The 12,774-nt window shown below is 41.7% G+C and overlaps 2 protein-coding genes across 2 annotated transcripts in view; one reads left to right on the top strand and one right to left on the bottom strand.

The window, feature by feature from the left end:
• The window catches only part of LOC119411195 (glucose-6-phosphate exchanger SLC37A4), a 14,846-nt gene extending 9,785 nt beyond the window's left edge, over nucleotides 1-5,061 (top strand). The window contains exons 3-8 of the mRNA XM_037678126.1: nucleotides 147-390; nucleotides 1,488-1,646; nucleotides 1,744-1,829; nucleotides 4,365-4,478; nucleotides 4,557-4,695; nucleotides 4,781-5,061. Of these exons, the coding sequence (XP_037534054.1) occupies nucleotides 147-390; nucleotides 1,488-1,646; nucleotides 1,744-1,829; nucleotides 4,365-4,478; nucleotides 4,557-4,695; nucleotides 4,781-4,947 (909 nt within the window). The 3' untranslated portion in view covers nucleotides 4,948-5,061. The remainder of the gene's footprint in view (nucleotides 1-146; nucleotides 391-1,487; nucleotides 1,647-1,743; nucleotides 1,830-4,364; nucleotides 4,479-4,556; nucleotides 4,696-4,780) is intronic.
• Nucleotides 5,062-5,507: 446 nt separating this feature from the next.
• trappc4 (trafficking protein particle complex subunit 4) lies at nucleotides 5,508-12,570 on the bottom strand. The gene is made up of 5 exons (XM_037678127.1): nucleotides 12,370-12,570; nucleotides 11,992-12,166; nucleotides 11,258-11,361; nucleotides 5,741-5,867; nucleotides 5,508-5,632 (listed from the first exon to the last, which is right to left on the bottom strand). Exons 1-5 carry the CDS (start codon nucleotides 12,542-12,544, stop codon nucleotides 5,554-5,556), a joined length of 660 nt encoding a protein of 219 aa, XP_037534055.1. The 5' UTR covers nucleotides 12,545-12,570; the 3' UTR covers nucleotides 5,508-5,553.
• Between the last annotated feature and the right edge of the window lie 204 nt (nucleotides 12,571-12,774).

Raw genomic sequence — 12,774 nt, forward strand, 5'->3', positions numbered from 1 at the left:
AAAAAAAAAAAAAAGCTAAAAGTTTTACAGTTTGTCTCAAATGTCTCCAAGTATTTGTTTTCTGTTCAGATCACTGCACTGATTCAGTTCCCACTCTCTGTTGTTGGCTCTTACACAATGTCCCGCTGTGGTTTCGTTCTCCCCAGTGGTTTGAGCCTGCTCAGTTCGGGACGTGGTGGTCCGTTCTCTCCTGCAGCATGAACCTGGCTGGCAGCCTGGGCCCCATCATTGCCACGGTGCTGTCTCAGAGCTACAGCTGGAGGACGATCCTGTCCTTCTCCGGGATGATCTGTGTGGCCATGTCCTTCATCTGCCTGCTGGTGATCAAGAATGAACCAAAGGACGTGGGGCTGCCCAGTGTGGAAACTGCAACCAAGAAAAGCAAAGGAGGTGAGGGTGATGTCTGCCAGCATTTAAGTATTTATCAGGCTCGTTTCAACACACTGAAAACATAAAAATGTTCTTTAAAAAGTCTTCAGTTGATCCCAAATGCTGTTGCCAGTCTTAACTGGAGTTAGTGGGAGAGATCATATCTCTCCAGTTTTAGCTTCTCTCCACTGGCTCCCTGTCAAAGAATTGAATTCAAAATCTTACTTCTAACCAACAAAGCTCTCAACAACCTAGCTCCATCTTATATTCGAGATCTTATTGTTCCATATTTTCCCAACAGAGCACTTCTCTCTCAGACTGCAGGCTTACTTGCGATTCCTAGAGTTTACAAAAGCAGAATGGGAGGCAGATCTTTCAGTTATCAGGCTCCTCTCTTGTGGAACCAACTTCCAGTTTCTGTCCGTGAGGCTGACACATTGTCCAGTTTATAGACTGAACTTAAGACTTTTCTTTTTGATAAATACTATAGTTAGGGTTGGCTCGTTATGCTGCTATAGGCTTAGACTGCTGGAGGACAAATTGACCTAATTTCCTTGAATGAATTGTTAGAATTGTTTAGTTTCCATTTTATAGTATTTCTATCTTAACCTGTGATTCTTGACCTGCCATTGTGTAGCTGTTCCTACCAAACCCTGCCAGTCAAAGCAGATAGCTGCTTGTCCTGAGCCTGGTTCTGCTAAAAGTTTCTTCCTCATGAGGGAGTTTTTCCTTTCCACTGTCGCTTCATGCTTGCTCAAGATGAGAGTTCTGTGATGGAGTTAAATTCAAAGCAGTCTGCTCCTCAGATAAATAGTTAAATTATTATTTTATACATGAATGTTTCTGTTCAGTGCCCTGAGGTGACTTCTGTTGTGTTTTGGCACTTTATAAATAAACTAAATTGAAATTGAATTGTGTAAGATGTGCCTGTTGTTGTGTAGCATGTGCCGGGACTAAAGGTCAATAACTGAGTGGACTCTGCACCCTGCGCCCCTCACATGTTTAGAAGAGTCAGTTTGTGTTAAAGAGAGATTTCATATATTAAATTAAAATTTCACAGGATCTTTTATTATAAAGACACAGAAGTAGCGATCAACAAGTGTTTGCTTTTTGTTCAGGCACCGTCAGCAATGAAAGCACCCTGTCCGAGTTCCTGCTGTCGCCTTATTTGTGGCTGCTGTCTGTGTCCTACCTGGTGGTGTTCGGGGTGAAGACAGCCTGCACCGACTGGGGCCAGCTGTTTCTCATCCAAGACAAGGGCCAGTCCACACTGATGGGTACTGAAGAGAGCTAGAGTAAACACACACACCTCCAGCGTGTGCAGAGAGACTGAGCTCACGGTCTCCAGTGAACCACTGTTTTTCATCTTCATAGGTAGCTCCTATATGAGCGCCCTTGAGGTTGGAGGTCTGCTGGGAAGTCTGGCAGCAGGTTACCTCTCTGACAGAGCGGTGGCCAGAGTAAGTCTGCCTTTTTGCTTTTATTGCATTTTATTTTCATCGAATGATAATTCCTTCATACCAGTTAAAAGTGTATATTTCTGCATAAAGATGACAAAAATAATCAGGTTTCCAGAGCCATCCATCAGTTCTCTTTTACCTGCTTCTTCCTTTCTTTTTTTTTTTTTTTTTGGGGGGGGGGGGGGGGGGCACGGGGGTCACTGGTGCCCATGTCCAGCAGTCACTGTGAGAGAGGCAGGGGACACCATGGACAGGTCTCCAGTCCATCACAGGGACGAGACAACCATTCAGTCTCTCACTCACACCTAGAGACAATTTAGAGTTACCAATCAGCCTAACATGCATGCTTGTGGTCTGTGGGAGGAAACCGGAGTACCTGGACAAAACCCACGCATGCATGGAGAGAACATGCAAACTCCACCCAGAAAGGCCCCCGGTTGGGACTCCATCTGGCAACCTTCTTGCTGAGAGGCAACTGCTCTATCATGTTGGATAAAAAATATCCTTTATTCATCTTAATTAGTAAAAGAAGCCACGCAACAGCAGATTATTTAACAGTTTTACTTGCAAGGTTAGACGTCCCAACAGGTTTACATAGAGGTACAAAGTTATACTGGAGCCCAGTCATGAGAATCTGCCCCGGGCAGTGTGCGAGAAATGTTTTATACATTAGTCCTTCGATTATCGCGGGGGTTACGTTCCAGACACCACCGTGATAGGTGGAAAAAATGCAAAGTAGGAATGCTATGTTTATTTTAATATACATTTTAAGGCTTTATGAACCATTTCCACACTCTTGCAATTAGTGGTGGTCGGATCTATCCAAAATATTGATAATATCGATACCACCATGGGTATTGATATTGATCAATACCAGTGTAATGAGATTGATACTTTAGATTCAGTTTCTCTCCTTTCATCAAAGATGGAGCCGAGTGTAAGTGCCGCTCCTGTCACAGCGCAGAGCAACTTTTCAAAGGCAGGCAGGGCCCACAGAGAGGCTGCTGGGAATATTTCTTTGAACCCAAGGCTTTGGAGGTTGTTTTGTTATTTACACTTTATTTATTGTATTTTCACCAATTATTTTTGATCTGTAATTATTTTTTTCAAACCCAAAAAAGAAATTCAGTTAAGAGGAGAAATTTTGTTTTATTCCTTTATATCCTAAATATATTTTATCGTTTTATAACATTTGTTGGGGTGTGATAACTTTGTACCGTTTATTTAAGAAAAAATAAAATCCTGGAAAGAAGTGCAATGAAGGGATAATTTTTATTTAATTATCATAGTTTCTGAACAAAATGTTTTAATTTATTCTTGAGTGATCGTTTTGTGCACTTTAAGGAAAAAATCCAGCCATCACAAGGTGGAGAAAATTGTTTTCTCTGCTATTTTTTCAGAAAATAAAAAACAAAAAAAACTTTTATTATGATGAAGTATTTTTATTTACTTAAAAACATTTCCTAATTCTATCCTGGGTTTTATCTAATAAAAGATCTGAAGGAAAACTCTCAAAGCACTTAAACATCATCAAAATTCACCCTAATTATTTAAAAGTCTCATATCGGTATCAGTATCGGTGATACTGGACCTGTATTTACTTGGTATTGATCGATACCAAAATTTGCAGTATCGCACACCACTATTGTCAATCTTCTAAAATCTTAAACCTATGTAATTTTAACAACATACATGTATGTAACGTGCAGTACTGCAAAATTTTACTCACCTGCTCTGCAGACCAGCAGGTCTGTTCTGGTCAGGCTCGGTTCTGGTTCTGCAGACCTACCCTGCAGCATGAAGCCCACCTCCCAATCCAGACTGATGTGCTGGTGGATAATTGAGCTTCAGAAATATTTGCAACTTTCCTGCCAGTTCTGTGAGCTTAAATCATTACTTCTGAATTTATGTTTCAAAACTTTACCTTGATTTCAGTGGAGAGCAGCGTCCGGAAGCACTGTTGGCTTCTGGGTAGTGTAGTAGTCCTTTTGACTGGCGTTAAAGTGTAGCCTTATTGAAAGAAAACTACAAAAGGGTGGCGCCTGTCCAAAGAATTTTTTTCTTCTTCGCATTAACTTTTTATCTCGTACCGTCCCAATCACGTAATATTAAAGTTGACAACTGTGTGTCGTGTACAATCTTGCATTGAAAAACCGCGAAAGAGCGAGTCCGCAAAAGTCGACCCGCGACGTAGCGAGGGACTGCTGTATATGCTTATCACCTCGGCTGCAGGCTCCTCTCCGAGAGGAAAAGAACTCTCTGAACTCACACACACGCACGGTTCAACATTAGTTCAACATTAGTTCAACATTAGTTAGTGCTAACATCCTTCACCACACTTCCCCTGACAGCAAACTGATACAAATCTATTTAAAATGACCAAATATGATCCAGCTCTGCCCTTCTGAGGAGTTAAACTGAAAAGGTTTCCAACATGCAGCAGTTTCACGTCTCACACACACACAGTGGGTGTTTTACATGATTCTTTTTAAAGCCAGTACACTCATCATCTCATGTCGTCCATGTTTTGTGTAGCAAGGAATGAGACTCTACGGGAACCCCCGTCACTCCATCCTGATCTGCATGATGGCTGGGATGTTTGTGTCCATGTACCTGTTCAGAGTCACCGTCAGCGCAGACAGCTCCAAGGTAAAGCTTTCTGTGGTTGCAATGGTTTACAGTCCAGTTGGTCCAGAATGAAGATCCCTTTGTCGTTTCTACGTTCAGGTGTGGATCCTCAGCTTGGGTGCTGCATTTGGTTTTAGCTCCTACGGTCCAATAGCATTGTTTGGAGTTATAGCCAACGAAAGCGCTCCCTCCAACTACTGCGGGACATCGCATGCCATTGTTGCCCTGATGGCGAATAGTAAGTTTAGTGAGGTTAATTCAGTTTAGTATCACGTTCAAGATGGGACACAGGTTTTTGATTTTGCCCTTTCTTTGTCTTTAAGTTGGTGGCTTCCTCTCGGGATTACCATTCAGCACAATTGCCAAGCACCACAGCTGGGAAATGGCCTTCTGGGTGGCAGAGATGGTCTGCTTGGTCACTGCTGTTGGATACTTCCTGCTACGCAACATCCGGACCAAGATGGGACACCTGCCTACGAAGACAGACTAGCACGATGACTCCTCAAGGCTCTGTGTCCACAGACATCAGTATTATTTTACAGCATTTCTGCTGTCAGGCCTGCAGAACATTAACACAAAGCTCAAGTTGAGTCTACTCACCGTCCCATGCTCCCAACTACAACTTTTTATTTTATTTTATTTAGTTTAACACATTAGTTGCTCAGTTAGAATGGCTCATTTTCTAATCTGAGAGACAAACAAAGTTTTCTCTACAAAAGCCTCAGCATGGCAGGCTACTGGTGCTTGGTTTGGAAATAAATTGATTTTTTTGTTTGTTTCAAATTGCTGTAATGAGCAATTTTAAATTGAAGTGCAATACTTTACGATATTTTTTAATTAAAACATGGAATTTGTTATATGACAAAGTCAAGGGCTTTAATCTGAGTTTTTCTTATTTTGATGGTTTTCATTTTCTTGTTATGCACGTTGCCAAAAACAACTGCAACACAGAACATTGACATACAATTCTGGATTTATTCTGTTGAGTATTTACAATACATGACGTATTTACAAGGCATTTATTAGCAAAAAAAACACCACAACCCCCCACTTTAATCTTTCCTGTAAGTTTTGGTGTACACACACTTCTCTAGTTTTAGGACCCAGCTCCAAAGTTGCCAGCTTTCTCTGCGACCTCCAGTGCGCTCTTCAGGTTATTGTCGAACAGTTCACACCTGAAGGGAAGGTGCAACTTTAAGCCAGCGTGTGCATTTCAGAACCGTATCAAACACCAAGGCTGTATTCAAATTTGAAATTGCTTAACGAAAAGGCAGCAGGATTACCTGATGGGCATTTCCAGAGAGTAGAACGGGTTCTTGAGAGCGAAGTCGGAGTAGATCTCATAAATCTTCTTCAACAGGACGTCAATACCGGACTGCCGAGGGTCAGCCAGGACGATGAACTTTATTCCTGAAAGAGCACAGATGGAGCGGCAAAGACAAATCAGACATTTTCTATTTCAACAAGAAGCAGTAATGGATGTTTTATAAAAGAACATGAAACAAGTGGTTATTATATCTATCAAGCACAACTTTAAAACCACTCTTGGGAAACTAATACCGTATTTTATGCCCTATACGTTGCATCAGTCCAAATATGTCTAATAATCTGGAAAAAAAAACATAAATACATCACTTCGCCGAATACGTCGCATGCGTCATTGCTGACAACCCGGAAATGTGGGCCGGTGTTGTGCCAAAAATCGATTGGCTGCCAAATGGCGGCCGCGGGAGCGTGCACAGGAGGACTTTAACAAGAATTTAACAAGATTAACACTTAAAAACAATTATTTGTTTGCTCAAAATTATAGTAACGGTGTGTCTCAGTCAAACTTTGACTTAATAAATGCACTTTGACAGTCAAATCAGCTGCATTTCAAAAGCCGATTCACGGAAGCAGGAGCGCGCAGAGGGACGACTCGCTGTGCATTTCTTCAAAATTGAACAAGATAAGCACCTAAAACAATTATCTGTTTGCTCAACATTAAAGCAAAGGTGTGTCTCAGTTGAATTTTTACTTAATAAATCCAATTTAATGGTCAAATCAGCTGCATTTCGCCGGAGCGGCGCAGCAAAATGAAGCTGATTTTACGGCTGCGCCAGGCATGATCCCCGAGCTGGACGAAGGTGGCAGGCTATGGCAAGCCGATTGTGTCATTAAAAACCACTTTTACCTATTACATGACACACCGGCATGCTACACTACTCGAATGCCATCTAGCGGCTGAACATTGTAGTGTTCGATATTTTCAATGTCAGAATGAATGAAAACGGTCACATCTCAGCCAAAAATTGGTTTATAAATATGGGGGAAATCCATATATGAGTCACAGGGCATGTAAATTATACAAAAAACTGCGACTTATAGGCTGGAAAATACAGTAATCATTTTGTTGAGCTGAAACAGGCAGACATCTACCGCTGAAGCCAAAGTTTGCACACACGTGGATGACCCATTTCTTCTGACTGACAGCAGGTTTTATGAAACATACTTTAAAGAATTTTTAAATACAAGAAGTGGCTGCACAACCTTTTGTAGACAAAATTATACAGACAAGCTCTAATATATACATACACCCTAGAAGCTTCTTGGCTAATTTCACCTTGACTACACTGTTTCTGTATCATATCAAGTTTGAGTGTTTCTGACAACTCTTCTTGGCAGAATTCAAGCTCCTTTAAACTGGTTGGATTCTTGACATAAACCTGGCTTTTATCCATAGTCTGCTAAAGTTCAATCTGGTTGAGGTTGGAGCGTTGGCAAGCCCATTCCAGAAAATCAGCTGCTTTATCCAATCAGAAAACGTTTTTGATGTGTTTGGAGTGATTCTCACATTTTGAAGTCAGTTGTGTCCAAGTTTTAAATGCATAGCTCTTATAATAATAATAATAATAATAATGTCATCACAATGTCAGCACTGTATGTTTCCATACAATGGCGAAATTAGTCTCTGCATTTAACCCATCCACCACCAGGTGGTGCAGTGGGCAGCTATTGAAAGCGCCCGGGGGACATTTTGGGGATGAGACGTGCTGCCCAGAGACGCCACGTGATGTGCAGTGACTGGGGATCGAACCTGGGACTTTCGGGTCCCAAGCCGGCTGCCCTGCCTCTACACCATCTCGGCCCCCTTATGATGGGAAGTTTATAAATTTGGTGTAACCATTGTTCCGTCCACTTTCTGCAATGCACCAGTGCCACAGCATGAGTCTACTGTTCAGAGTATCGGTCAGTCCAACGAGTGCTTTCAAACATCCTTTTTACGCTGACAAAAAGAAATCACCAAAGTAAATGGACTGTACTTGTAGAACACCTTTCTATCTTATCAAACACTCAAAGCTCTTAACATCACAATCTGTGTCCTCATTTACCCATTCATACAGCACTCTACTATATACAAAGAATAATCAGAGCTTTATCACATTCATACATAGATGGGACACATATCGGAGGCAATGAAGGGTTCAGTGTCTTGCCCGGGGCACTTCAGCATGTGACTGCTGGTTGAATCAAACCCCCAGCTCTTGCATTGGAGGACGACTGCTCCAACCACTCAGCCACAGATGCCCAAGTACATACCAGTATATGTTTGAGCTTGTACATATAATTTTACCTGTGTGAACTGGAGTAAACCTACAACGAATTAAAACGTGTACGCTCAATTCGTTTGTAAAAAGGCTGAAGTTGCATGTTGCATAGATTTATTCCAACATGGAAATATGAACAAATCAATAAAAGCCAGAAGGTCAAAAGTTCATCGTGCCCCGTGACGAGTGGATGTAAACATTTGACTGCAGCTGTTTATGCACGTCTTCTTGACACACACCACCCAGAGAATCACTGGTTCAGTCTCATACCATGGCCTATCTCCCTAACCACATCAAATATCCATCATGTAACAATACTATGAAGATACTTTTATTTTGAAAGAGCTTTGACTGTTGCAGCTAATCACAGTCTGAGCTGCATATCTACTGGTTTCTACATAATACAACGCATTACCTTCTAAAACATGATAGCATTATTAGGGTTTAGACCAGGGTTATTCAACTAAATTGCTCAGGGGCCAGACACCCAGCAGTTACAGTCATTCTGTAAATAAACCAAGTTTTACAATGATATGTTAGCTTTAAATGGGCCGGACTGAAGTCACCCGCAGGCCTCTTCCAGCCCACGGACCTCCAGTTGAATAGCCCTGATTTAGATATTCTCCCCAACTATCCAAACACAGCTTTGCTATTTTGCATTATGCTTATAATACTGTGAAAAACATTAAAGCAGCCATTTGTTCATATTTTACTTTCAAAAAGCCATATTTTATTATTTAAACAAAACTAGAAATTACAATAAAATAAACTACTGGGCTGGGTCGGTGTCAGGCTTTTAACTGGGTCAGCATCAGCTGCAATCCAGTCATATGGTAACTAGGTCTGTCGCGATAAATCAATTGAACATACGATAAATGAAAATTATCGACCTCATTTTCATTTATCGGCTTCATCGTTTCTTCGTGTCTCTCTCTTTCTACTGAAGACACTGGATGACAAAAGACTCAACTCCGGTGCTCTTCACTGACCCCTCCCTTTCTCTTTAAAATTGGTTTTAACCGTCCAAAATTGCATTTTTAGATCGTTAAAAGCAGCTAAGCTGAGAAGCTAAGCTACGAGCTAAGCTAACAGGCTGACCTCGGGAATAAACTTCCATCTTGTTGAAGCTCCAAAATTCACAGTTGAAACATTCTGATGCATGCTCAATAATCCAGGTAGAAAAATCTAAAAAAGTTAAGTCAGGTCCTCTGGACGTTCAAAAGACAAACAAACAATATGTAGAAACGTTTCATTTTTCATCCGAAAGACTTCTTCACTTGAAACACGTGCCTTCGTGTAAAAAGTTGTTTTTCTCTGCAAAAAGAAGCTGAGAACTTGTTTACTGACTTTTTTTTTTTAATTAAAAGCTTTGTGTGAAAAATGCTATGCTAAAGAGCTCAAACCACTGAGCATCCGCCATGTCACCATGTCAGCCCATTCCACATCAAGGGTCCTCTCTCCCATTTTTCTTAAAGAGACACGCTGCTCAACTATCCATCATTTGGTTCAAACAGTATTATACTGCCATCAGGTGGTCAAAAAAGGTACTACACTCCAAACAAATCAATATTTCTTCTAAAATTTGACAAATAATTATTGTTAAATTTCAAACAATATTATTGTTTATCGCAATAATGTCTGAGACAATCGTCCAGCAAAATTTGTTATTGTGACAAGCCTAATGGTAACATACCTTGCCATACAATCACCAGCCGCATGCGGCCATTTCCCCGAGCTGACCGGCCTTGGAAGAGGTAAAGAGTTCACTTAAGCTTCGGATGGGACTACACTGCCAGGAAGCGACCCATTGCCCAAATGGACGTTCATTCAGCCGCTGCACTCAGTGGACGAGCACGGCCGATGACCCAAACAGGTGAGATCACAAATCAGATGTGTCAGAGCAGGGTCTGTGTCTGAATAAATCAGAATGCAGGCAGAAGCAGGGATTAAATGCTCTTTTACAAACCATGAAAGGACAAACACCAGCTCAGCGCTGATCTTGTACACCTTTTATTCAGCCATGAGCCGTGCGTCCCCGACCATTAATAACTAATTAAAAATGTCGGGTTTTTTCCCAGGGGCAGCACGGTGGCGCAACTGGTAGAGCTGCTGCCTCTCAGCGAGCAGGTCCTTGGTTCAAACCCCGGTCCAGGGGCCTTTCTGGGTGGAGTTTGCATGTTCTCTCGTGCATGCATGGGTTTTCTCCGGGTACTCCGGTTTCCTCCCACAGTCCAAAAACGTGCATGTTAGGCTGATTGGTAACTCTAAATTGTCCCTAGGTGTGAGTGAGAGAGTGAATGTTTGTTTGTCTCGTTTGTCTCTATGTGTCCCTGTGATGGACTTGTGACCCCGCCCCTTGCACAGTGATTGCTGGACATGGGCACCAGCTACCCCCGTGACCCAAAATGGAATAAGCGGGTAAAGATAATGGATGGATGGGTTTTTTCCGGGTTCGGACCTGTAATTACCGTTAATTCGTCGAGTCAGGTGGGGTTCAGAAATTATGACTGCGGGCTGGGGCCGGAATTTTTGGGCACGAATGCAACTCTAGCCTGTGCCCAACGGACAAATCAGCCAAGAATCTCAATCTATATAAATTGCACATGTTTTTTTTATTATTGTTTCTGTTTGTAAGTTAAATCCACAAGACATGCAGACAACGCAATCTGGCAATACTGAAACTTGTACAAAACAGCCAGTCTTGATCATGAAAGTCATGTTTAAAAATGTTTTTAAAAACTTACAAAGACCTGAGATGTGGCACGAACCTTGGGTTAATCTGACAACTGTGCACCTGAGTTAGATCAGACAACGAGGGGTAGCTGGTTATTCTGAAAATCTAAATTATAAAACAATTTACATGGAAAAAAGGGCAAGGACAAATTACACAAGCTGTTAAAAGTGGCAGTTCATTAGACAGTTTAATGTCAAAACCGTCACAACATGTATAATAATGATTGAGACAGATGTGCAAAGTGTCTACAGCATTTTGTAACACACGGTGGAGGCTCTGTCATGGTGTGGGTCATTTTAAAGAAAAAAAAGTTAAAAACATGCTTATTCAGGTTCAGGCAAATTCTGTTTTGAGTTATACAATGTATTGAGTTTGCACACGCTTTGAACGGCACTGCAGTTACTGTCCATTTTGTAACAGGATACATGAAACGGGATGTTTACAAGGACACATTGTTGCCCACCATACATTACACTGACCTGTGAGGGTCTGAAAGCAGTGAAGTTTAAAGACGTCCGTTTCCAACATCTCGATCCCTGAACTGCCAACTTCAGGAGACAGCTGTGAACCGATGGCAAATAACCTGAAGACAAAACCACCAGAGACAGTGTCTAATGAAGCGCACCTTCAAACTGGACTTAGGACAACATGTTACATCTTATCAACATTGATATCAGAACACTGCTGATGTCCTTGGCACTGTGTGGACATACACCGGAAAGGCCCAGACCTGAAAAACGTCTGATTTCAGAGAGGTTCTCACACCTCCTGGTCCTCACTCAGTCAGTACGACTGATGAGCAGCTCCTGGCTGCCACTTGCATCTTATGGAGGCAGAACGAGTGAAATGTTTTGTCTTAATCTGTTGAATAAGTCGTGGGAATTACAGTTCTTTTCTGGGATCGGGGGTCACACGGCTCAGTTCCTTTATGGTTATCTGAGCCAAAGGACCTGAAGCTCAGAAAAAAATTGTAATTTCCATCACGGAGTTCAACGTCTACACTTTGTATGTTGAATAAACAGTGACGTGGTGCAATGTGATGTTTACTGATGTTCATAAGTGTTTGTATTTAAGTCTTGGGAACTGACTTAAAATGAACCTGACATGTAAAACCTTAGAATTGAAGGTGGATCTATTTTACGTTGTCAACACACTTGAAGCTGAGCAGAGCCTGAACCCCACCACACCACCCTTCGATCCCACAGCGCCTTACGAGTGGAACATGGATGCAAGCATCAGCTTCTCGTTGGAGCTAAGGCGAGCCCGTCCGAACCGGATTGAAACTGGATAATTAGCTGGGTCTTTTAAATATTCAAGGATGTCCTTCCCTTCTGCTGTGCTCTTTCCAACCACATCAGCTCCATTGATGGACAGCACAGCGTGTCCCACTGGAAAAGAAAAAGACTTTAGTTACAACAGGAACAGTTTTTTACGTATGCAGTTTTCAAACCTTGGCGAATGAAGTGCAGAATAAAATTAAATAAAGACAACCACGCTGAAGAAGATGTCGTTTTGCTGAGTCCACAGTAAAACATGAAATAAAGCACCTGTAATATGAACCTGCCCTGTAGTGTCTGTAGTAAAACATTACCTTTAATTCCGTCCCGTTGTCCAAATGACACGACGACTTTTTCATCGTGATGTTTCAGAACCAGGTCCAGAGGGTGGCTGAAGGTCTTTTCGACTTCAGTTCTCGGGACGTAATTGTCATACTGGTAAATTAAACCTCCAGCTTTATTCACAACATAAACACTGAAAATCGCCATCTTTGGAACAGCCTTTCCTCCCGGCTGACTTCACCGTCACGTGACCTGAATCTGTAAAAGTTGCGACCCAATTTAAAATTTATTTTTTTTAACCGTGTTTTTTTTTCTTTCCCTAATTAATGTCTGTGCCATTTTTTCCCCTCAAATAATCGTATCTCTGTTGTACTTGTTATTTTTGAAAAATGGGGAGGGAAAAAAACTCCAGTTCCCACAATCCCTCATGTCATTTC

The sequence above is a fragment of the Nematolebias whitei genome, chromosome 6, assembly GCF_014905685.2.
Source record: "Nematolebias whitei isolate Nwh7 chromosome 6, NemWhi1, whole genome shotgun sequence".
NCBI lineage: Eukaryota > Metazoa > Chordata > Actinopteri > Cyprinodontiformes > Rivulidae > Nematolebias > Nematolebias whitei.

Coding starts and splice junctions, on each gene's coding strand:
- trappc4 (XM_037678127.1), bottom strand. CDS start 12,544: ATGGCGATTTTCAGTGTTTATGTTGTGAATAAAGCTGGAGGTTTAATT. Junction 11,362..11,991: donor CTTGCATCCATGTTCCACTC/GTAAGGCGCTGT, acceptor TTTTGTCTTCAG/GTTATTTGCCATCGGTTCAC. Junction 5,868..11,257: donor CTGCTTTCAGACCCTCACAG/GTCAGTGTAATG, acceptor GTGCTCTTTCAG/GAATAAAGTTCATCGTCCTG.